This window comes from Ictidomys tridecemlineatus, chromosome 4 (assembly GCF_052094955.1).
Source record: "Ictidomys tridecemlineatus isolate mIctTri1 chromosome 4, mIctTri1.hap1, whole genome shotgun sequence".
Lineage (NCBI taxonomy): Eukaryota > Metazoa > Chordata > Mammalia > Rodentia > Sciuridae > Ictidomys > Ictidomys tridecemlineatus.
In genome coordinates, this window is record NC_135480.1 from 81,276,697 (window position 1) to 81,303,970 (window position 27,274).

The 27,274-nt window shown below is 33.9% G+C and overlaps 1 protein-coding gene across 1 annotated transcript in view; it reads right to left on the reverse strand.

Moving 5' to 3' along the window:
- Positions 1–6,027: 6,027 nt before the first annotated feature.
- The window catches only part of Sesn3 (sestrin 3), a 66,505-nt gene continuing 45,258 nt past the window's right edge, over positions 6,028–27,274 (reverse strand). The window contains exons 6-10 of the mRNA XM_005338028.5: positions 25,885–26,059; positions 19,710–19,828; positions 18,742–18,932; positions 15,802–15,946; positions 6,028–14,044 (exon numbers count right to left, since the gene is read on the reverse strand). Coding sequence (XP_005338085.1) covers positions 13,958–14,044; positions 15,802–15,946; positions 18,742–18,932; positions 19,710–19,828; positions 25,885–26,059 — 717 coding nt within the window. The 3' untranslated portion in view covers positions 6,028–13,957. The remainder of the gene's footprint in view (positions 14,045–15,801; positions 15,947–18,741; positions 18,933–19,709; positions 19,829–25,884; positions 26,060–27,274) is intronic.

Here is a 27,274-nt window from a genome sequence, read left to right on the forward strand (position 1 = left end):
TTATTTTCTGTGGTGTATGATACTTATCTCTCCTACCTGTACTTCCTCATTCTTAAGGACGAGGGTTATGTATGTCCTCTTTCTTATTACTGTCCTCCACATTTTATAGATGAGGCAACTGAGGAGCCACAAGATTAAGTAACTTGTTCAAGGCCAGATAGTTAGCAAATGTAGACTTGAGATTTGAATTTATTCTAGGCTCTGTTTTTTAACCCCCTACCCTTTACTGCTTTGTGTTAGTCTGAGGTCCCTGGCAAATGAAACCCAAGATCCAGGTTTATTTGGAGCCAAAGGGACAAGAGTGGAGGACAAGGGAGTGAGACTGGAATATGAAAGGAATGAAAATCTTAAGAATTGGACTGCTTTTCCATCCCACCAGGCCCTCTGAGTTCAAACTGTGGTTTAGGGGATGAAAGAAAGTAATACTGTCATGGGATAATAAGTGTTAACTGCCTGTACTTTCAGTTGTGCATGCTTGGTGGAAAGACAGTACCCTCTGACATCCTACCACATGCAGGAAAGCCCAAGGCAGGAACCAGAAGTAAGCAATTCAGGGACATAAGAACTGTACCTGTGACAATATGACCTAAGCTGATGGGAGCTGGTTGCCACAGTACTAGTGCAGGAGGTAGAAATGGGCCATGGTGACTGGTAAGTGGCACACAGAAGGTATGTGCTACATGCATCTTAGCTAGTAAAGAAGAGAGTCAATGTGTGTAGAAAAGTACTGTAGCTACTTTTCTTGAATTTCAACATTGATGTGAAAGTGACAGAATTGTTTAATTTTATGTTAGGAGTAGTCTAGTGAAAGAGGGAGCATTAAGAATTCTTGCCTCAAAAATTCAGAGTTTCATGGAAAATTTGATATTGATCTATAGTTTTCATCATTTGTTGTGCTCTTTTCAGGTTTTGGTAACAGTAACTCTGGCTCCATGCAATGAGTTTCGAAGGGTTCCCTTCCTTCTGATTCTATGGAACAGTGTGAAAAGCATTGGTACTAATTCCTCTAAAGAAGTTTGGTAAAATTTAGCAGTGAAGCCATGTGACTCTGGGCTTTTTTTTTTTTTTGTAGGTAGATTTTTTATTGCTGATTCAATATCATTACTTGTTATTGATGTACTCAGGTTTTTTTGCATCGTCTTGGTGGTTCAGTTTTGGTAGATCAAATATGTTTAGAAATTTTTCCACTTTTTCTACATTTTCTAACTGGTTATCAAATAGTTTTCCAAGGTAATCCTTTGTGATCCTTTGAATTTCTTTGTTATCAGTGGTTATATCTCACTTCTCACCTGTAATTTTATTTTATTGTTTTGTTTTGTTTTTGGTTGATCTAGTTAAAGGTTTATCCATTTTTGACCTTTTCAAAGAAACAATTCTGTTTCATTGATCTGTTATATTATTTTTTAGACAATTTCATTTCTTTGTGCTTTCATCTTTATTATTTCTTTTCTTCTATTTTAAGGTATAGTTCTTTTCTAAGACTTTGATATGCATCATTACATTGTTTATTTGAGGTCTATTTTTTTATGTAGGCATTAGTTGCTATAAACTTCCCCTTTATTATTGCTTTTTCTGTATCCCAAGGGTTTGTTGTCTTTCCATTTCCTTTCGTTTTGAGGAATTTTTAAATTTCTCTCTTCCTTAATAACCTACTGTTCACTCAAAAGTGTGTTGTTTAGTATCCATCTGTTTATATAATTTCTAAAGTTGTTTTTGCTTTTGGTTTCTAGTTTCATTCTATTGTGCTCAGAAAGTATACAAGATATGATTTTATCTCTTTAAAAATTTCGTTGAGACATTTTGTGGCCTAATAAATGATCTATAATAGAGAAAGTTCCATACACTGATTTATGTGTATTCTGTAGTTGATGGGTGGAATGTTCTGTAAATGTTAAGTCCATTTGATCTATTGTGTAGTTTAACTGTGAGTTTCTTTGTTGATTTTTGTCTGGATGATCTACCCATTGGTGGGAGTGGAATACCAAAATCTCCCTCTATTATTGTGTTGAAACTTATCTTTCCTTTTAGGTCTAGGAGTGCTTGTTTTATAAAACTGGATACTCTGACATTAGGTAAATACAAATTTATAATTATTGGAGCTTCTTGACAGGTTGATCCCCTGATTATTATATAGTGAGCTTCTTTTCTGTTCTGTTTTTGTCTTAAAGTCTGTTTTGTCAGATATAACTATAGCCATATCTTCTTGTTTTCAGATTCCATTCTCTTGGAATATCATTTTCCATCCTTTCCCTGTCAGCCTATATATGTTCTTACTGATTATGTGAATTTCTTGTAGGCAGAATATTTTTTAATAAATCCATTCAGCTGGCTTATGTCTTTAAATTTTATCATTAATGAAAAGTATGAAAATGCCTATTATGCTGATTATCTTCCAGTTGTTTTGAATATTTTTTATTCCTCTTTTATTCATTTTTTGTGGTTTGATGATTTATGGCATTGATAATATTTATTTTCTATTTGTCATTTGTGTATCTATTCTTTTAGGGTGATATATACTTTTATATGCTAGCATGATGATAGCTATCTTTCCTCAAATTCTGGATGCATAACTCCCTTAAGTATCTTTTGTGACACTGGCCAGGTGATTATGAATACACGTAGTTTTTGCTTATCTTTGAAGGTGTTTATTTCTTCTTCAATTCTGAATAGCTTTGTTGGATATAATAATATGAATGTTGGTTGATAGTATTTTCTTTTAGGACTTGAACTACATCATTCCATGCCCTCACAGTATATAGGATTTCTTCTGAGAAATCTTCTATTAGTGCAATGGAATTGCCCTTAGTGAATAGGCAATTTTGCAGATTTTAAAATTCTTTGTCCTGTACTTTGGAAAATTTGACTATAATATATCATGAGGAGGATCTTTTCTGAACATGTCTATTTGGGGTTCTATAAGCCTTGTGTACTTGAATGTTCATGTCTTTCCCAAGATTAGAGAAGTTTTCTGTTATTTCATTGAATATATTTTCTATACCCTCAATCTTTATTTCCTCTCCTTCAGGTATGCCAATAATGCAGACATTTGATCTTTTAATGGTGTCCCAAAGAGCTTATATTTTCTCTATTTTTATATTCTATCTGAATGTGATATTTTGAAAGACCTTGAGTTCCATTCTTTCTTCTGTGTCATCTATTATGTTCTTGAGGCTTTTAATTGAATTTTTATCTGACTTAAGTTTTCTATTATTAAGATTTCTGAAAAAAATTTAATAACATCTCTATTCTCTTTGATGAATTTCTCATCTATGTGCTGCATTGTCTTCCTAATTTCATTTAAGTGATCTGTATTAACTTGGATGTCATTGAGCTTTTTAAAAATCATTCTTTTAAATTCATTTTTTATACATTTTGATATCTTTGGAATATGTTACTACAGAGTTATGATCTTTATTATATGTTATATTGTCATATTTCTGTGTTTCTATGTTGAGATTTGTGCATCTAATGGAATGAATGGTTCTATCACTTATGAAATATACTTCCTAATGACTTTCTCCTAAAGATGTGTCTTGGGTATCAGTTTGTTGTGTAATGTTGAGTTTATTTACAGCTGTATTCAGTAGTGTATTCTCCCAGTACCTTCTTTGGCTGTGATTAATGAGTTTGACACAGTGTACACCATATTGGAGTCAGAGAGAGCCACCATCTCTATGGGTCAGCCAGTTGTTTGGACACTGTAGCTGTGAAGGCAGAGAGGCTGTAGACAACAGTGTGTGGAATGCACAATGGGAGTTGTCAATAGACAATTGAGTGACGAGAGTTTCCTCAGGCACTGTTGATGTTGGCTCTATTGCTTGGGAAGGTCTCTGGTACTGGGTGAAGCACTTATCCTGATTTGACACTAGTGTAGATCCAGGTGTTTCCTGGGAAGAGGTGGCTGATGGTATCACAATGTTCCCTCTATGGCATTTACACTCATTCTTCTCTATAGTGCATGATCAGACAAGGGGTGAATGATGCAGGGGATCCATCATACAACAGCAAAGTTGTATTATTATTCTCTGTTGCTACTGTGAACTTGCTTCCCCAGGATCAGGACTTCAGGACTCCTCCTTCCATTATGTGCATACTTGGGGATGGGGCTTTTCTTTCCCATATTATCCAAACCATAGTGTCCACCAAGGATCAAGTAGTTCTATCACTTATGATAGTGTGGGTCAGGGAAAATAGAACCCAATGAAATTCCTCTCAGCCGAGGCACTTACAGGAGTGGACAGGAGCAGAACACAGCTGGTGCCCATCAAATTTTCTTTCTGGACCTTCTTAAGGCTGCATGCCAAGGTACAGATTGATGGCCTGTGGCTTTTCTCCCCATGATTTTTTTCAGTTGTAGTACTCATTAGGGTTGGTGCAAGAATGGATCACATCTAAAACTGAGCAAAATTCCCCTTGGCAGAGGTGCCAGGGGAGTGAGTGGGAAAAGAACATGGCCAGCACCAGGCAAATTATCTCTAGACACTCTTAGGCTTTGTGCCCTGGGGGTGGGGCAATGGTTGCCACCTGCCACCTCCCACCCCCCTTTGATTTTCTTAGTAGTAGTACCTGGCATGGATCAAGTGGGAGTGGGTCATGTCTGGAGCCAGGCAAAATTCCTCTCAGTTGAGTGAGAGTGGAATGTGGCCAAACAGGGCCAGGTATCTCTCCAGTCTTCCTAGACTGTTCCCTGGGGCAGGCTATAGCTGGAGCTGCAGTGGTGTTGCTCCATCACACCTCTCTGTATGGGCAGAACAAACAGTAGAACCTTAGTTCTTTCTCTGCCTTTTTAGTGACAGGCACCCATGCATAACTCTGGGAGAGAAGTGGCAGGAACCGTGGGGCAACTGCCACTGTCCTGGCACTGGATGAAACCACAGGCAACTGGTCATACCCCTGGTTTTAGAGGCAGGTTTCTGATCCCCCAGTTCTTGAGGGCAGCACCTACTACTCCCATGTGTCACACCTCCCGAGTAGCACTCCACTGAGCCAGCTATCAGTTGAGTCACTGCTGTAGAAGGTCTGAGGGATCCCAGAGGTGGGAATATGAAGTAGCTGATGCCTGGAGCAGTCCAAATTCAGACAATAGATTCTTTCTTAAGATGCCTCCTGGTTCCAGCCCTCTGGAAGTTCTATGGGAGTTGAAAGTGAATTCCTATTTTAGTCAGATGACTGTGAAGATTTCAGGCATTCTGTGTATTTAGGCTGTAAGTCTGTAAAGACCATGAAACTTCCTAATAGCTAAGATTGCCACTATCTCTGCTATTAGAGGTTGCTAGGACTCTTTTTATCTTTGCCCCTCCTGAGGGGAGACTTCCCTTCCCTTCTGCTGTAGAAATAGGTAGTAGGTGATGGAATATTTTGTTTTTCTAGGCTCCTGTCCAGGTTTCTGGATTTTACAAGATTTCCATTCTTCTACTGTTGAATTCCAGTGTTCTCTCAAGGTCATGGACCTCCCCAGCTCATCCACCTGTTTGGTTTTTCTTTGTTAAGAAGCAGGGGTGCTGGGTGCATCTATTCAAACCACCTTCTGACTCTACATAATTAATATATAAAGGAAACAATAATTAGTTTTTGAACTATAATAGTTCACTAATGCAATATCTAGTGATTTTTAAAAATGTCATAAGAAACCGGGCGTAGTGGTGCACACCTGTAATTCCAGCCACTGGGGAGGCTGAGACAGGAGAATATTGAGTTCAAAGCCAGACTCAGCAACTGCAAGGTGCTAAGCAACTCAGTGAGACTCTATCTCTGAGTAAAACACAAAATAGGGCTGAGATATAGCTCAGTGGTTGAGTGCCCCTGAATTCAATCCCTTGTACCAAAAAAAAAAAAAAAAAAGAAAGAAAAGAAAAGAAAAAGAAAGAAAAAAAGAAAGAAATGTCATAAGAAAAGTGTGGGTCAGGGAAAATAATGAGTCCTACAATTCTGATGTCTTTCAGAAGGCATGTTTCAATGATCAAGGAGAAACAAACCTAGGTGAAAATGCTACTTTAATAATATAAATAAAGAAAGAAAATAATTGGGTTCAGTTTTGCCAATTTTATTGAACCAATAAAATTCCTACTAATAACAATGAAATAAATTTCTGCAAGTATAAATGTGATACAGTTTAACAAAACCCATTGTTCTGTACCTATAAATAGATTTTCAAAATGTCATAAAAAGTGCAGTTATGAATTGTTAACATGTTAATACACAATTCCTTTATTTCAAATGTGTTTGTCTTGACTCACTAACAGTTCCTTCCACATCTGTTCAAATAATATTACCCATCCCTCCAAAAACACAAAATAAAAAAACAAAAAGAGGCATTAAAGCACTAGAATATTATAAACTGACCCATTCAGGTCAGCTTTAGTCAGAATTGTAAAATCAGCAACATAAAAAAAAATAAAACCTAGTTATACATACAAAAAGGTTTCATGGGTTCTAAAATCTCCTTAACTGCTGACTCATGTGGCATTTAAGAGTTGAAAAGGCTTATATGGTTAACTACCTTAGACTATATCTACAGCAGGGTCTGGTTTGCCAGAACAAGTTTAAAGTGGCTGTTTTATTAAATTTTCTATTTTCAGAATTGAAACTATAAATATAAGACTGCCATTTGACACTGAAACTTGCGTGAATCCTAAACTGCATCAATGATCTATTTGATAAAAGCTTATTCTAATTTAAATCCTTATAGAGTAAGAGACTGATATATATATGTGTGTATATATATATATTAGCAGTCTTAAAGATCATATCATCCGCCTTAACATTAGTCCAAAGTCACGTGCTTCGTAGAAAAAAAAATTACAGTAACAAAGCACAGGACTACAAAGGCAAAACATCACAGCTTTTGATTACACTGAATAAAAAGTACCAAGGAACGCAAAGGATAATTCTGTATTAATACTGATGAATTAAAGAACTATAATAGACGTTTCACAGCATGCTACATATATCGCTCACAACTTAAGGATAAAATGATGCCTATAATTGAAAAGTCAAGAAGTTGGCAATCTGATTTCATGTGCAATTCAGCTACAAAGTCTTAATATATACATTCATTATGTAGCTGCCTTGCAAAATCAGGATTAATAAAAAGAGTTTTCAAGTTCAAATTCTATTTCATAAGTTAAAGGATACATCCAGTTCTTCCATGACCAGGAAAGTTGTTTTCAGGTTTGAAGGAACTAATTCAAGTGGCAAGGCCACGTTCCAAGGTGACCTGACAGGGTTCTTGTTTACCTTGCTCAGACTGTGTGTGGATGTATATATTCTATAAGCACTGAGAAGATGCCAAACTGGCTTATGATTTGCTTTCACTGTCTATCTTATTTTGGGTTAAAAGAGTTAATGTGAAGAGAAAGAGAGAGGGAAAAATTGTACTTTCTCTCCAGAGAAGACATATGAATGCAAAGGAAATATTTGTACTAGAAATAGAGTTTGGATCACTTTCCTTGGCGAACAAGGGTACCGTTTAACTCAGTTTTTATTTTAGAGAACCAGTAAAATTCATAAAGGAGAAAATAGTTTCTCAACTTTACAAAGGAAAATCCTTGGTTACCTAACTGATATATTTCCTTTATCCTATCTTTTGATTCTTATCAGAGTTGGGAGATCCAGTTGAAAATGGTGAAGACTGATTAAGAAAGAAATGTGTAATTAGTTTTATTCTATATCATAATGTATACACTTAATGATTTGGGATCCATGAAGAATATTTGAACATTAAAGACTGGAGATCCTCTCTCCTTCTTTAATAGTCTTTCTGTAGAAATTATACATTCATTTTTTTAAAGAGGCTAACTTGAGGGGTGCAAGAAAATAGACTGTTTTTAGCAAAATTTTACATACCAAAATTATATTTTATCATATTTAAGACTTACTAATGCTTGATGATGTCCCATGACTATAACATGGAGTCTTTGTTCTAAAGGCTATTTTATGTTATGCACTGCATTATTTCAGAGTGTTCCACAAGCACTCAAAAAAACTAGGTACTCTACTTTTCCCCCCTATATATTTTTTTCTTTTTCAGTTCTGTACTTCATGGTGGTACAGTCATAGTTAGGTTAAAGCTAGAATGAACATTTTATGACACATGATTTAACAACTCTATCAGTCTCCGAGTTGTACTAGGTCACCAGTTCACTCCTGGGTCCTTAGGGCATTTATTGGACACTGCTTCCAGGTTGGGCTATTTATGATTGAGATGGAAAACATCAAATACCACAAGAGAACATAATAATCTACACTTTCAAATAGGATTCATCTTCAGATGAGATAAGCATCTGTAGATACACATTCCCCATGTTAGAAACTTGTTTCCTATATGTTAGAAACACATATTTTATAGTGTGAGCCATACTGAATGTACATCAACTAGAGGAGAATTTTCAGTTTCCTCCTCTCTGCATTTCCTCTTTTTTAAATTATATTATGAGAATTTGTATTTTCCCTCTCTCTGCATTTCCTCTTTTTTAAATGACAGGAATGGGGGATAGGATTAACATAACCCAGCAAGTCCTGGTCAAACCCTCATATGTCCAGTCTTGTGGGATTTTATCTACATTAAATCAAATGGTCTTCTGTGTTCCACTCAGACTGTATAAATACCTCTTTTCATATGTCCTTTTATGACAAATGTGTCAAGGCCCAAACACTACCAATAAAACAAATGTCTGAAAAACCACCCTATTTGTATGCCAGAAATTTCCTGTTCCACTAAAGGGTTACAGGTCAGTCTGGATTGCTAGATAATTTTAACTTTACATTCAAATAACTTGGTCTAACATCAGTATTCATTATCTAATATAGATCCAAGTTTAGGATGGCAATTCAATCACTTTAAAATCCTGCTAAATGCTAAATTCTGCATGGTAGAAATAGTTCAATTTCTGTATCATGTATAAATATAAAGATTCCTACTCTGATAGAAGGCAAAAGTCTTTTATGATTTATTTAAAATATGGAAGTAGTATTACTGAACAACAGAGAGTGAACCCATGAAAAGGTTGGATACTCTAAATTTATAGGCTCTTTGGGGATGAGGTAGAGGAGAGCAAGATATTTTGGCAGCTGGGAAAAGGGTAGAAACAGTACAGGGTGGACAAGATTACACTTGATGCTGCATAACATCTGGTAGGGCATCTAGGGCAAAAGTTGGCCCAAGTATATATAGATGGATGGATGAGGGATTTAGAGGGAACTGAGACACAGCCATTTTCTTAATGAATGAAGAAAAGTAACTCAGAAAAGTAAATGCTGGTGACTATCAGCAGGTGGCTGGTGATGTTTGGTTTGGATTGTGAAAGGCATTCAGACCAAGAAAGGCTGAGGAAAGGGGAGCAGAGTGCATGTACAGAGGTTGAGGCACTTGGAGGATGAGAAAGCAGGCAGGAAAGGGTGGGCTTAGCAGGTAGGAGCTCCATGTGGGAAATGTTTCCTTTGTATTAGGTACACAACACTGAGGACAGCCACAGTGTCAGCTTTATGTTCCATGTGATCTTTGAAAGCAATTCATTCCTCACAGGGTTCTGCCTCGACATATACCTCTACCTCATAATCTACTTTGCCCCGGCTATTTTTGTTCTAGGTATCACCTGAGCAGATACTGCTGACTATGCCAAATTAGCACTGAAGTAAGCTCCACATACAGTGGGCATTTAAATTCTGTTGACTGAGATAAATACATTCAGGTTACAGTACTGCTTTGAGGAAAGACTACTTAATTTGATTCTCAGTCTCCACACGGGTATATTAGGGAAACACAGTTTAGGATGATGGCCACCTAGAATGGGTTCTGATTATACAAATTACATAATTTCAAACTCAATCTGGGGTGTGTGGCTCAGCAACAGCGTGCTTGCCTAGCCATATATGAGGTGCTGGGTTCAATCCCCAGCATCACAAAAATAAAAAAAACAAAAATCCAAGATCAAAACCTTTAATCTAGGGCTAGGGATGTAGCTTCATGATAGGATACTTGTCTAGCATGTGCAAGTCAATGGTTCAATCCCCAGTAATAAAAAAATGTTTAAAAAAGCAAAAAACTTGATTTGAACAGAGAGCAGAGTAATCACATGTCTTTCAGTTTGGTGTTGAACTATGCTATTTGTACAGCATTACTATTGTGTGCTTTTTACTCCATGTAAGACCATTTCTTTGCATTTAAGATGAACAAGACCTATGAGATAAAAAGAATAATTTAAACTCTTGCTTTTTAGAAAAATTATATATAATTCTTTTTAAAGCAATATAACACAAAACAAAAAGCCTCATATGCACAGAAATTTGTGATTTTCCCTGATGAATTGTCTTTAGTGTTTAAAAAGAATCTCACCATATTTGCATGCACTCTCCACTAAAAATGGTGAACTATTTTAAGTTCAGATCTTTGTTTGCTGATAAATTTATTTTGCTGCAGCACAGAAATCTAAGTTTTTCATTAAAAAAACTTCATAATGTGGGAAAGGAAAAAGTTGCCATACTAATATTAATTAGATTTTAGATGTATTTAAAGTCTTTAGGAGACATTAAAGCACAAATAAAATAGGGGCTCTGGTTCAAATTTTATATGATATTTTAAATAAACTTTACATTTGAGTTTTCTGTTCTAAAAACAGCCCTGTGTTGCTCTGCCATTATTTGGGTTTAAAACCATAATTAAAAGCCAAGGAATTGTCCCAGATTCCATGTTTGTCAACTTTGATTTAAAGAGTAGCCCATGTGGGACAAATTCTTCCTGAAATTGAGACAATATACTTAGTTCATAAAGGTGAAGCAGTCCCATCTCTAAAACCCATTTCCCTTTTATTGTCACAAGCCCACCTGAGGAAACCTAACCTGAAGGTTCTGAGGCACATGCCTGGACCTTTCCATAGTCAAGGGGTTAAAGAACAGGTTTAATTTCACATGGGTGGAGGAGGGGGGCATTTTAATATTTCCTAAGGTGATCTGAAAAATTAAGAGTTACCATCAAAGCTGGAAAACTTGGAATTCCAAAGTAGATATTACTCAAGCACACATGAGTGGATTATTAGACTGATTTTAACATAATAAGCATGTAATTAAAGAATTCACATTCATATGTGCTTTTTTTCACATATATTTGCACATTTAAGTTTGGCACAATGTGAGCCCAAGATGTAGATTAGCATATCAGATAATCACTTCGTTATACCAATTGAACCAGATATCTCTTTTTAAAAATATCACATTTTTAATATAAAAACTACACTATAAATTACTACATAGTAAATTCAATACTTTGAAAAAATACCACCCTGCAAAACCGCATCAGAATTTCAAGTTTGCACTAGATAAAGAGAGTGGACAGCAAACTCCTGGTCAGATGGGAGCCAAGCCTGGAATGCTGTGCATGCTGCATCCTAACAGGTGTTTTGGCACCTTCACTAGTCAGTTCCTCTAGGCTGGTTCATTGAGGTTTATTAATATATTATCTTATTTCTGTTTATAGTTCCAAGTCAACTTATTTTCCTGATTATTAATAAGACAGATCAATTTTGAGCTAAAAAGAAACTTTGCTAGGAAAAAGATCTATTAAAGGCACTAATATTTCTATAACCCAACCTCTAACTACTTATATTTCTGGAGAAAAAGTAAAAAGGAAAAATTAAGTGGCCATTTTAGTTATTTAAACTTTGTTTCCCCTTTTGGTCTAAAGCTCATCTGGTGTCCTGTGAGAATTTCTCCTTCTATTCAATACACAAAAATCATTTTTCTTCCTGTAATACAATTCACCTGCACAAAAATATAGGGCTATTATTTGAAAAGATTCTAAAAAGAAAATAAACACAAGAATAAAAGATATCCTCAACTTTGAAAATCCTAAGGTAAGGGAAATCTAATGAACATTTATGCTGCCATCTGTGTTTTGCCATTCTCCTAAATACTTTCCTTGCAGCTAATATGTATCTATATAATTTGATATTGAAGAAAATCAACATATGGTATATGCAATAAACAAAACACAAGAGATCTGGTGTGAGTTCTTTGAATAGTCTCTTTAAATAAACCACCCTGTCTTCAAAAATATTAGTAACTTTTTTCCTCACATGGAAGATTTCAAATAAGATCCTGGAATCCAAAAATGCAAACTATCTTATATGTTAACAGGTGTATAGTCATCTTTGTTTTCTTATCTGGAACAAAAGCTAAAGCAAAGCAATTTAATGTACTGTACCAGAGAAGGATGGCAAATGGAATGGGAAAGTGATTTAACAAAACACTACCCCATGATCCTTTCGTGAGAGAAAAAAGTAGGTCCTATATAATAAGTAAGTATATATAAACTGAAATCTTTGTGGGAAATATAACGGAAAATTTTAGCTATATTATTTACTATTAAAAATGAATATGTTTTTTAAAAACTAATATGTATGTGTAAAATTCAAGTCACCCTTAATTAACCAAAAAGTGTTTAAGCAGTGCAGTTGTGTCCTACTGGATAGTTGTAAGCATCTCTTTAGGCACTTCACTGGTTCATTAACATAATACAAATTAAAGCTATAAACACATAATGTTGTGCTCTCTGAAGAAAGTCTAATAAGCAACATAAACCAATGCAAAAATGTGACTTTTTGGCTGCTTATTCCTCCCCTATGACTTGACATCTTTTTTTAACCAGTTGTCCAAAGAGATTTTTTCTGGGGAAGAGAAATGCTTTGGCATTATGAAAAGAACATTTTGAACCCCAGTAAGGTAAAATTGAAAAAAGCCTAGTTCAATAAAGAAATTTACACAAAATTTCTTTATGGCTCTGTTTAAAAGGACACTTCTGCAGTGACTTAATAGGGGGAAGTTGAGTATTTCTTAGAACATATTGCACTCATTTTTTGTTGTTGTTTAATCACATTAATGCATAGAAACATAATTTTTAACCTTTGAATAATATGTTTAATCTATTATAGGAAGAAAATCATGGAAACAATTTCTAAAAACCTAATTGGAAAAATATAGGCATGTAACCTTCTTTTGCTTACCATAATATAGAAAAAACTATAAGAAAGGAAAATGTGCAAAGAAAATTTTTGGTCAGTCTTGTGTGGGTACAGTTTTATATGTGCCAACTGAAAGAACTGTGAGCAGCACTGTGAGCACTGATTATTTAAGGTGACTGAGAAGTACTGTCAGTGATAGGAAGGATTGTGCATAATTCTGCTTTTCATATATACATCTGATATGGAAAACTGAAAATTCCGGTTTAGAAGAGAAAGAAAATTGCTAAATTTGGCATTTCAGTAGCATGCGATAGAATTCATCATGATTAACTTCACATTAAATTATGGACAATGGCTGTATCACATTTCACGTTATCGCCAATAGCAGGAAAAAAAAAAACCAAACCCCAAAACAAACAAACAAATAAACAAAAACACAGTGCCTGACAAATAATTTCCTGGGGACACAAATTTGTGTCCATTGAGCAGCTTGGTTCAACAGCGCATGCTTTTCCTCCACCAGACTTAGGACACAACATGAAAATTTTAGAATGGCCAGAGAAGGTCATTCTTTGCTGAATTCCAATATCTGAAAAAAATTAGCTTGACCAGATTGTAAGCGCTTTTCCTTATTTAAAAAAATGAGGGGCAAAGAAAAATGTATGCATACACACAAACCCCTAAGCATTGAAGTTAAGCATTAACAAACCAGGTTCATGATTTATGATCAGTATCCAAAAATCCAATTATAAACAATGCAAAGTAGTGCTCCTCAGTATTATTTTTGCAATTGTTAGTAATGTTAAGCATCAAGAAAAATAAAACACATCATTGCACATTACAGCCGGAAAAAGAAAAACAACAACAACAACAAAAAAAACCCAACGACTAATCTTTGACACTACAGAATTGGATAATTTTTGATGCTATATCACAAATAGTTTCTGATGTAAATCATATGTGAAAAGGTCTTTACACACATGCCATTCTCCCTGGTCAATGGTTCAGGTCAAATGCCGAGTTATAGCCCGAAGGGCATAAAGCAGTTCAGCTTGCATCCTCGCTTCCATTAAAAGTAGATTTACGTGAACCTAGAAAGGAAAATGTTATCAGGTTAGTGAACATAATACCCAAAGGGAAAATCTTTAAGGTTTTTCCCACATATCACATTTGCAAACATTCTTTATGTGTATAGAGATTATATACAAACATACATGCCTGGGTATATCTATGCATATACAAATGTAACATTCAAATGTGTATTTATAAAGATAGTTCTGCAAGTAGTAAAAACAACCCATAATGTCTATAAAATTCTATAATCTTGTTAAGACTATACATTATGTAAATCCAATTAACCTTTTCAATTACAAAACTAATTTTTATAAATTATAATTTTCCTACAAATTATACTTCTAAGTCATAAAATTTGACATGGCTAAAAATTAACCCTACATTTTTCACATCATATATCTATATATATATATATTATGTGTGTACATATTATATATGCATATATATATGTTTATACACACACACACATACACACACAAACACACACACACCATGAAAAGCTCTTTCAAAATTTTACTAGTATTTACTTTTAAAGTGAAACTCTGATGCTGGACACTTTTTCTATGTAGTGTCTGTTATTTATTAGCTATGCATAGTTTCCTTAGAGTCTTTCAGGTAAAATTGTGAAAAGCACTTCTTTTAGGAATACTTCTCAGCTGACAGTTAAAATGAATACATGCAAGTTTTCAAAATGTACTATAAGGAAATATAATGTTTTGATATCTTTCTACCAGTTGAATATATTGTTGGATATAGTTTCCCGATTAGTAAAGAAAATTTCTAGATAGAATCTAGAAAAGGAGAAAAAGCTATTGCAAACATATAAACAGGGCATAAAGATCCACCAAGAGATGCTGAAGATAAAATGGGCAATTACCTGAGCATGACTGGCTTTAAGACTTCAAAAAAATCTGTCAGATACTGAGGTCATAACATTTCTTTGCCAAGGTCATAAGAGCTAATTAGTGTCTGTTGGAACCCTAGAAATATTTCTTATTCTCAAGTGTAGATATAAATGAGACTCTTGGATTTAAGGATTAAAAGGCCTAATACTTAAAGCTAGCTTTTTATATTTTATGTTGGTTAAAAATCCTTAACATTTATTAGGTTTTAATTTAAATATGATTCCTATATATTTCCTGCAAAAAAATATTCTTATATAATAACATATTTGTCTAAAAGGTCCTATATTATATTATCAAAATACCGGATTATATGGGCTGGGATGTAGCTCAGTGGTAGAGTGCTTGCCTAGCATGTGTGAGGCACTGGGTTCGATTCTCAGCACTGCATATAAATAAATAAAAAATAAATAAGGGTCTACCTATAACTTAAATACCAGTTATTAAATTGAGATGATAAACTATTGTTTTAATAATTCTTATGGCTAGCTAAAGAATCTTTAAATGGATATGCTTCTGAGTCAAGATACAATTATACCACTAAAATTTATTAGTAGGTTTGGTTTTTATTGAAAGTTAGAATACTAGATAGTTTCTCATATTTTAAAGACATTAAAGACACTATTTGAAAGATACACTCTATCACAGACTGATGCTAAAATTTACTTTAGACACTATGATAGACAAAGCATACAACTAAAATTTAGTTAATAGTCAATAACTCTGAATTTAAAAACATAAAATGCTAGATAATTCCACTTCAATTTCAAAAGCACAAATTTATTAGTACAGCACTTGCGTCATTTTTCATAATCATTACTTATTATACTGAATATCTGTCTATGGTATAATGCTTTGTCATGAAACTTTACCTTTTCTGAGTGTTTGAACTGCCGCCAGTAACTATCATACATGCGCTTCGTAGTTCTCTCAGGATAGCAGGTTACTGTCTTAATGTAAACCTTCAGGCTTCGTTCAAGTAATTGGTTAACTTCCCCATAGTCATAATCATCATACCTATGAGCAACAGGACAACAGCTTTATTATGATACAATTAAAATTTTTAATTTCTAATGTTGTAGAAAGATTGTCTAATAACTATATACCACTAAGCTCATTAATTAATTAATTTAACAAATATTTGCCGAGTGACTTCTATATGCCCTGCACCTTTCTAGGTACTGGGGATTCGCTGATGAACATAGAAAAAAATCAATCCCTGATCTCATTGACTTTAAATTCTATATGGAGAAAAAAATTTAAAAGATAAAGCATGTAGTATACAGATGGTAATAACTGCTAGGCAGAGAAAATGAAATCTGTGGTCTAGGAGGAAAGAAGTTATGATTTTAAATAAGCTGGGCAGGATGGCTTCTCTGAGAGATTGACATTTGAACAAATACCATAAGGTGGAGAAGGAACAAGCATAAAGGCCCTAAGGCTGGAGTCAAGTGTTTCAAGGATGACAGAGTCATCATGTATCTAATATGCTGCTGAACAATCAGATAAATAATAATTGCAGACTGACCATGGGAAGTAGCTAGCAGAAGTTATTGGTAACCTCAATAAGCACAGTTTTGTAGGCATGGTAGGAGAAAAAGCCTAACTGTGTAAGTTCAAGAGAGAATGGGATATGAGAAAATGGTGACAGTAAATGCAATTTTTTTTCAAAGAAATCTGCTATGCATAGGAGTAGAAAAATGAGGTAGCAGCCAGAAGGAAAAGGAGGATGAAAGAATTTTCTTTAGTGATGGGAGAAATAATAGCATGTACCATACTGCTGGAAAAGATACAGGAAAGTAAAGCTGACTATGTGGGAGAGAGGAGGGAGAAGTGAGGACAGAGATCTTCAGAAGTGAGAGGATGTGGGAGTTTGCGTCTAAGTGCACAGCAGCATAGACAGGTCATCCACAGAAACAGAAGAGAGAGAGCAGAAAGAATAGGCACAGGCACAGATAGGAGGGGGTCTGTGGTCCTGGAAGCTTTTGCAATTTTTCTCCTATATTTTTAAATCCAAAGTATTGCTTTAAATAAATGATTCTTGATGATTTCATAAAAAGTTTATTCAGTAGCATCCAATGGATTAAATATGATTACAACATTTGTTACTTATTGCCTTGTATACTATCAATATTTATTGGACTTAAATTTTATTAGTGTTTATTTTTCTTAACTGTGTAACTATAATGTGTGTGTGTGTATGTATGTTTTTTTTTTTATATTTATTTTTTAGTTTTCGGCGGACACAACATCTTTGTTGGTATGTGGTGCTGAGGATCGAACCTGGGCCGCACGCATGCCAGGCGAGCGCGCTACCACTTGAGCCACATCCCCAGCCCCTTGTATGTATGTTTTATATAACATCAGTAATCACTGGAGATAGAATTAAGACTAAATTTGAGAATCCTTCCTGGAAAATGGATTAGTTAAAAAAAAGTATATTGTGCCCCTTTATATATTACATATGGTTTATATACACATATTATGTGTGTATATGTATACATTATATACACTATATGTGTGTATATATATATATATATATACACACACACACACTATACTCTTCCACATAATAGTGTACATTATATATACACTATAGTATATTTTTATATGTGTGTGTGTGTGTGTATATATATATATGATATATGTTTAAACATATGATAATTCTTTGATAATTTATTGTTCAGGATAGTCAATGGACAAATAGCATAATTATTATATACCATCATAATGCAGGATGAGAATCCCTGCTCCAAAATGACTGGGATCAGAAATGTTCCAGAGTTCTAAGTTTTTTAGATGTTGGTATACTTGCATAGACTTTATCAAACATTCCTAATCAGAAAATCTGAAATCTCAATTTCTCTAAAACCCCCCAAATTTTAATAAGATAAAAAGTTTAGGATTTTAAAGTATTTTGATGTCAAATTTTCAGATTTAGGATGCTCAACCTGTAGTGGTTTTCTTTTGTTTGTTTGTTTATTTGTTTGTTTACATAGAATGTTTCATTATTAGTTGATTAATAGGGAAATTTTGTGATCCTTTAGCTAAAATTACAGAAAATACTCTGCTTAACAAATTGAATTCTAATTTCATTCCATAAAGGCTTTCACATAATATATAAGAAAAGATACACTATACAGTCAAGTTAAATGTATTCATAACTGCAAATTTTTTTCTGCAAATCTATTCCATAAAAAGCCTTCCAAACTCAGCCCCAAAAAGCACTTCTCCAAAAAAGAGCTTTCTTGATTAGCCCATTCAATCTCCTTCCCTCATTTACTATCATCTCAATGCTAATTTCCTAAACTTAGAAGCCTTAATTTATATTGACTGATATGTTTCATTTCAGTATTCTTATGTAAGCTTACATAAGCTTTATGAGGACAAAATCTATTCTAGTTTTGCTTATGCCCCAATTACCATTCCTTCAAAAATAAATTTAAAAAAACAGAATTTATTACAGTGATCTAAAGAGACACAATACACATTTTTTAAAAAAACTAATCTATTTTCCAGGAAGGATTCTCAACTTTAGTCTGATTCTATCCTATCCCAGTGATTACTGATGCTGTTTCTCCTTTCCTCAGTAAATTCTTCCTGCTGCCCTTATATGTACATCATTGTTAAGATTTGCAACACTTAAATGAAGAAAAATGCTCTCTATAAAACAGAATTTTTTTTTAAAATCAGAAGTTCACATATATTATTCTCTCCCCAGAATCCTATAATTACAAAGTGGGATATAAATAAGATTCATGTCAGAATTTTCACTTAAAAATAGTATAAAACTGTATGCACATAGAACATACCTGATTCCAAACATACAGTGAACATAGTTAAATAAAGCTCTGCGCAGTGTGGTTGTGTCAACATCCTCATGGGTGGCCATAGTGTTATAGGTGAGATTGTAGACCATTCTAAACTTCTCATCAAGAAGATGTCCAATGTCTGAATAAAGTCTGTTCACCAGGGAGAACCCATGATTTTCCCAGGTGTAGTCCTAAGTGAACAAAATGTATCCAATATGTTTTAACTGAATTAAACTACTGAAGCTAGTAAGTGAGCATACTTCTAATTCAGTTCTAGGTTTGCAGCTTCACTATGGCTTTAACAAGAATCCTTCACAACGGTTTGCAGATTGGAGTGCCAGAATGTTTGCCCAGTGTTTGTCATGTTTAGTAATGAACTCTGGCCACCTCTGATGATCAGGTACCATGCACACTATACCTGAATCTGAAAGGAACCTCGAAGATCTTGGAATATCCCTGTCACCAAACTGTTACATGGACTGTTAGCATAGAAATCATCTAAAATAGGCATAGAAGAATCTGTGTAATTCAAACCTACACTCTCTTTAGGACTCACCTAACTATAGTTGGCTACATTTTCAGGAGTGGGAGGGTGCCCTTAAGCCCATGCCTGCTGGTATATGATCTTATTACAAAATACCTTTTTACATATAAACATGACCCTACCATTTGATTTCCTCCCTGCTTCCTTTAGAAAAACACATGAACAATGTACAACTACCATGTAATAATGAAAGTAACTAAATAAAGCAGATAGTTTCCTTTTGCCTTCTTAGGGGGAAATGCTAAAATAACTATTCACTTATTGGGACACCAAATTATATGAGACTGAAAAGGAGGATAAATGCCAAGATTTATAGATACTATCAAATGACCAATTTATTTTGAAGTCAATTTATTTATATTTCAACAGTTAATAGTTAAAATGGCAGTTAAAGTGGCTACTCTGAATTAAAGACATCTTATACCTGAGCTCGGAATGTTGGCAAATGTTCTTCTCCTCGTCTCGCAAAGTCTTCATACCCAAAACCAGGGTCTTCAATGTATCGCGAGACATCAGATGTTACAATCATGTCATCTTCAAAATCTAGAGAAAATAATGAACAATCCAGTTCATAAGGATATTGTACCTGGATAAGATAATAAAACTGAACCCCATTTTCCACTACTTTTTAGCTTTATCATTAATTTATTAACAATAATTAATTAACATTAATTAATGTTGATTCATTAATTAACATTAATTCATTAATTAACAATATTGACTATGTGGCTTAAATTAATATTCAAAACTTCAGCAGCAGATATTTTATATAATTTCATTTCTAAATTCTGGGAATTAAATTTAACTCTAGTTATCCAGGCAAAAAATTGACTAAATTTAAAAAGTCTAAACAATAGTAGCAAAAGACTAATACACTAATTTTACTAATTTAGAAATGGAAGATAGGATGGGCCTGTGAATATAAAGTTTAAACATCCTTTTGTTCTCTCCAGGTGATAAAGGGGATGTACCAAAGGAGAGGAGATGAAGGTACAAGACCATTTTAGATTTAAGATAAACTGTGCTTAAATTACATATTGTTTCATCTTGACCTATTCACAGTAAAAATCAGTTCAATAAAGTTTGTTTTTAGCTTACAATGTGGTATGTTATAAGGAAAAGGGTCAGGAAAGAAGCTCCAGGGAGGGGAGAGTGGACTTTTGAATGACACTATCATTCTTTTTATTCAACTGGGTGCTAAACAGGAGGGTTCCGTTTGTGAACATTCATTGAGCTTTAACATGCAATGTGTGTTCATTTTTCTGAGCACATGAAAATAAAAACATACATGTGAAGTAAACAACTTGCTAATAAGACTGTGAGTAGACTAGTACCAAACTGGCAGTCAGGAAGATAGAAAGACAATAACAACATTTTAAGACAGGTGACAACTACATAGTTGATGATATTAAAAATTTACCACTGGAAAAATTTAAATGTTCAATGCATATTAAATTAGCTTGAAGATAATCATCTTCTAATTCACTGTTTTTTAATATTTATTTTTCAGTTTTCGGTGGACACAACATCTTTATTTTATGTGGTCTGAGGATGGAACCCATTGCCCCACGCATGCCAGGCAAGCATGTTACCACTTGAGCCACATCCCCAGTTCCTAATTCACTGTTTTTTTTTTTTTTACTTTAGTCTGTATTTTTAATTACTTTTTCCTGATTTCAACCATTAAAATGGAATGCATGAGCTTCATTTTCTTCTTTTTGCTCTAGAAAATAAATATATATTTCTCAAAATTAAAGAAAAAAATTAGCTCCTATGTAAGCATATTTTAACTAGTATTTTAATTAATATTAAATATTTTTCATATTTAATAAGTAATAAATTTTAAATACAGTTAATAAAAAGTTTTGAAGCATAGTAAAAACTATAATTCTTATCTAGTCAAAATTTGGGGAAGTTTAAAAAATAAGTGCAATTATAGTAATTCTTCTGAAACATTGTTAGACTAATAAATTCCTATTATGTTTAATATTTGTATTTCACAACAATCCCAACAATAAGTATTCTTTCTTCCTAAGTTTTTACCTTTCTTTAGGTTGCTATCATAGAATTATTGGAGTTCTTTTTTTTTTTTTTTCCTCTAAGGAATGAACCCAGGAGCTCTTTACCCCTCTGGGCTACATCCCCAGTCCTTTTTACTCTTTATTTTGAGTTAAGGATTCACAAAGTTGCTGAGGCTTGGCCTTGACCTTGCAATTTTCCTGTCTCAGCCTCCCAAATTGCTGGGATTACAGGTGTGCACCACCACCATGCCCAGCCAGTGTGCTTCATAATAGTAGGAAAGGCTATTCAACTTAACAAGATATATCTTGTTAAAAAGGACTTATAATCAGCACACTATGGTGACATGACCCCATCCATGTTTATAGCTAAGCTATGAAACCAACTTAGGTGTCTGCATTTCAACAGATAAATGGATTAAAACTTTTTTTTTTGGCATATATACACAATGGAGTACTGCTCAGTCATAAAGAAGGAGGACATTATGGCATTTGCTGGTGAATGGATGGAACTGGAGACTATCATGCTAAGTTAAATAAGCCAATCCCAAAAAACCAAAGGCCGAATGTTTCTCTGACATGTGGATACTAACACATGGGGGGCAGGTGGGGAATAGAAGATTACTGGATTAAACAAAGGGGAATGAAGAAAGGGGAATGATGAAAGGGAGGGGCCTGCGAATAGAAAAGACAGTAGAATGACTTGGACATAACTTTCCTATGTTCACATATGAAAACACAACCAGTATCAAACTCCACAATCATGTACAACTACAAGAATGAGAAGTTACACTCCATGTATGTATAATATGTCAAAATACAGTCTATGTCTGTAAATCTCAAAAGGACAAATAAAAAAATTTAATCCCCAAAAATTCTCATTAAAATAAGAATTTTAAAACTTCTTTATTACACATAAAGAGAATAAACTTTGTTGAGTAATTACTAGAATGCCAGTTATTATGCTATACTCTTAATATCTATTTTTGCTTCATTAATACAAAAACAAATGTCAACTAAAGAAATGAATAAATTTATTCATAATAAACTTACTATAAGTTATTAATACTCCTGTCAATACTAAATGTCAGTGAGAAATTCAATGTGAATTAGTATATGATGATGTGGAAAAGTAGTTTAATGTCTAAACATTAAACTACTTAAATTGACCTGAAGTTTTTAAGTGGCTTTCAGTTCTCTAAAAAGAAATTTTAGGCTTATTCCTACCCCAAACCCATAACCACTTTGTATTCTCCTTGTGTTTCAGCACTCTATTAAATGAATAGAAACACTACCAATAGCATTTTCAATGCATTATCTCTTAATGTAAAAGTCTCTTATTTTTCCAAGTAAATTTCATAATTGCATTTTTTTATTTCTGTAAGGAATGACATTGGGATTTTAATTGGAATCACATTGAATCTGTATAGTGCTTTGGGTAGTATGGCCATTTTGACAGTATTAATTTTGGCTATCCAAAAGCATGGGAGATCTTTTCATCTTCTAAGGCCTTCTTCAATTTCTTTAGTGTTCTTTAGTGCTTTCATTGTAGAGATCTTTCACCTATTTTGTTGATTCCCAAGTATTTTTTAAGGCAATTTTAAAAGGGATTAGTTTTCCTAATTTCTCTTTAGCAGATTCATCACTGATGTATAGAAATGTATTTGATTTATGGGTACTGATTTTATATCCTGCTACTTTGCTGAATTAATTCTAGAAGTATTCTGATGGAGTTTTTTGGATCCTCTAAGTATAGAATCATGTCATTAGCAAATAATGATAGTTTCAGTTCTTTTTTTCCTATGTGTATCCCTTTAATTTTTTTCATCTAATTGCTCTGGCTAAAGTTTCAAGGACTATGTTGAATAGAAGTGGTGAAAGAGGGCATCCCTGTTTTGTTCCAGTTTATAGAGGGAATGCTTCCAATTTTTTGCCATTTAGAATGATGTTGGCCTTGGGTAAGCTCTAGTTATCTTAAAGAAGTTCTTAAAAACTAAGGTCTGAAAGCAAACAGATATTACTAATCTTAATAAGAATGTTTGCATTTTAAAATACTGGCTTATTAGAAGGTTCATCCCAACTTCATTATTTTCCTTTGTCTCTGCTTGTTCTTCCTGGATTTCTATAATCAACTTTGATTTTAGCCCTGAGTTACATGCTGATAATTTCCAAAAATTCTCATGAAGGTTGTAACCCTCTCCTCATCTCCTGTGCTATTTCAAGTGCAGTTTACAGACTGGTAGCACTGACATCACTCCCAGGCTTCATGGAAATGTGGTCTCTTGGGCCACCCAGACTGACTGAAAACATCTGCATCCCAAAGATACCCAGTGACTCTTGAGCACACTGCAGTTGAAGAAACACTGCTGGATGTCTCTAGAGTGGATGTTTTACAAACATGTCAGGTCAAAATGTCCAAACATGAAAGCTTACATGCTCAAGATTAGAAAGGTCATTATGATAAGGCTGATATCTACCTAACCAACTTCCTCTTCTTACTGCCTACCTCATGATTTATGTCCTAAAAATATAAAAGTACTGTTCCCATATGCTGCATCCTGTTTCCTTATCATCATGCCTTTCCTCAGGTCTGGATGTTATTGACCTCAGGAGTCCTCTTGTGCCCCTGCCACACTCAGCCACTGCTTGGCTTCCTCACACTCAACTCCCTAAGACAGCTAAGAGTCAAAAGAACTACTATTCTTTCTCCTCTAGCTTCCCATCAGTCCATGCCCTTTCCCTACCATGTTTGGGTTCATCACTCTCTTCTATGCCCAGATTTTTCACATTCTATTGTGTATTATAACTATTTTTCCTTTTCTCACTAGCATAAAAGTTCCCTGAGGCAGGAATCATGTCTTATTTAGTCTTAAAACCTTAGTTCCTACCATAGCACTGAGACTATGTTGGGTACTCAACAAATAAATATTAAACCAAAACAATAGGTTTCTTTTTTGGGGATTTCCTGTTGAGTAAATGTCTGATTTACAGTTATAGTAGCCTTCAATGGAGTAAATGAATTAAAATGGCTATCCAATAGGGTAGATAAAAATCTTTCATGAAAAAAGATCATTAGTGTTTTGGGTTTTTTTTCAACACTAGGGAACTAATCCAGGAATACTCCTGAACATTTTTTTTAGGGGTAATCATGAAAAGGGTTCTTGTTCTTTCTGTAAACTTTTCAAAGTTATAGATCAATGCTATTTTTGGCAGTAAAAAGTTAAAGCCAAAACAATTCTCCAAAATTAAGATTGACAAGTCTAGCCTTAACACAGTAATTTCTATTTTAAAAAGAAATGTTATGAAGAATGATGACTTCTAAGAGTTTCAGCTTTGGATAGTTTATGGTATTTTAATAAAATTTACTATGTGGTGTTCAATATCCTTTGGAGTTAAAATTGAAAAGTTTCCTTTCTATTTCAAAGTATCATAGAGTATTAGAAAAAGTGCATTTTTAAGACAGGAATTCTAGCTTTCAATACAAAATGAATATTTTTTCAATACAAAGTGCATTTTTAAGACAGGAATTCTAGCTTTCAAAACAAAATGAATATTTTTCAATACAAAGTGCATTTTTAAGACAGGAATTCTAGCTTTCAATACAAAATGAATTCATCCAAATTCAATATAAGACAATGACCTAAAAAATACATTTTAAAAAAAATTCCAAAGAATGCCAGTATAATGTAATTTTAGAACTAATCCGGAAAAGTAACTGAGAGAATGATCCTCCCCCACATATGCCACCCACAAAAATGGCAATGAATTTTTAAAACTTTACCTATTAAAACAGAATTTCACTTACTTTTTAAGTCACAAAAGTACAATGAATTAAATATTCCTATCTAACTTTATAAATGATTGGTTTGCTTTAAATAATATTTTATCCAAGATAGAATGCAGACAACAAGCCTAGAAGTTTGTCCCAACTGAATCTGAAATATAGTCCCAATACTTCATGGTAAGATTTTTGTTAAGGATGTATTTACAAAGGTGACACCATAAGATTATAATGGAGCTGATTGCCTTTTGATGTAGTTATGGCAATATTGGAGTGCACTTCTGATGTTTGTGGTGATGCTGATGTAAACAAATCCAGTGTACTACCAGTTATATAAAAGTACAGCAAATACACAATTATGTATGGGTTACATACTACACTGTGTTTTTTGTTACTTTTAAGTATACTCCTACTTGTAAAAAGAACTTACTACAAAACAGTATGCCATGTTATGCTGGTAGTAACCTCATACATCTCATGTTTACTGTTATGTCTTGTTTGCATTAAGAGGCCATCTCAAGGGACTGACCTACACCACCTAGGTTTACGTAGGTATACTCTACAATGTTCCCTCAATGCATTTATCAGAACATATTGTCATTCTAAAGTGATACATAACTATACATTCAAAGATGCACCACCTAAAAGGGCAAATAATAGGCAAAGTAGAAGAGCAAAACTAAATTAAAGGAAGATGGTAACAGTTATTTTTACACACTCATATGAAAAATACTAAAGATCATTCAGTAAGGTTCTACAAACAATTAAAAATAAAAGACAGTGGTGGTGGAGAGAAGCACCTGAGTGAGGAAATGAATGAAAAGTATCTCCAGAGACCACAAAAAGACTTTCTTTCTTCTCCTTCTCAAATCGCGTGGTCATTTCTTCCTGAGATGCCTCTTCATCTTCCCTTTCTTCTTGAAGCCTTTTCATCCTTTCCATTAAGGCTTCTAGCTCACTTAGAGAATCCACAATCTAGAACCACATAAGATAATGTCAGATGCTATTAATATGAAAAATTGTTCTGGTAAACATCTTCATCTTTCAGTCACTCTATTATGTGTAGTGGGTCAGGCACACTTATTAAGATTGTAGGAGAGATGTTTGTCAAATTATAAGTAATTACAATTAGATACATTTTTAAAAATGTGTCTAGAATTGGAAAATATGTAGTGACAGAATATAGATAAGTAGTTGCCAGGGGCTCAGAATTAGGGAAGGATGGGGCAGAGGAGAGAAATGGGATATGACTACTAATAATTATGGAATTGCTTTTTTGTTTTTTGTTTGTTCTAATTAGTTACACATGACAGCAGAATGCATTTTGATTTACTGTACATAAATGGAGCACAACTTTTAATTTCTCTGGCTGTACATGATGTAGAATCGCACTATATGAGTAGCTACACATTTTCCTAGGGTAATGATGTTCATCTCATTCTACCATCTCTCCTGCCCCCATGACCCCTCCCCTTCCTTCCCTCCCCTGGAATTTCTTTTTTATGTTATAGTAATATTCTGAAATTTATTATGGTGATGGATGTACAACTCTGATCACACTAAGCACTACTGGATTACTTTAAATAGGTGAAATGGATGATATATGAATTATTTTTTATTAAAATTATTTTTAAAAAGTCATAAGTGAGTTTTTCACTAACTACAAAGAGAATCACATGACGGATTCAGTTAAAAAGTTTACAAGTACATATATACATGTGCATATAGATATATATTTTTAAATGTAGAATTATAGCATTTGGTATATATGAAATTACATTATAATTTATTGAAAAATGAGGCATCCTTAAATTTTCTACTTTCTGCTCTCATATATTTTCTGTTAACTGTTCCAGCATCTTATAGAAACAGATACATTGTTTTGAAATTGGGCATGTAAAGGATCTAAATTAAAAGCCTATGATTAGGGGCTGAGGTTGTGGCTCAGTGGTGGAGTGCTTGCCTAACATGTGTGAGGCACTGGGTTCAATCCTCAGCACCATATACAAATAAATAAATACTTAAATAAAATAAAGGTGATGTGTCCATCTATAACTAAAGATATTTTTTTAAAAAGCCTATAATCTCTAAAATCCATCAGTGTTTAGTTTTTATGATTTTTAATCTTATCTATTTGCTTTAAAAAGGCCTCTTGAAGACAAATCAGAACTTTAGGTATTAAAGTTTTAT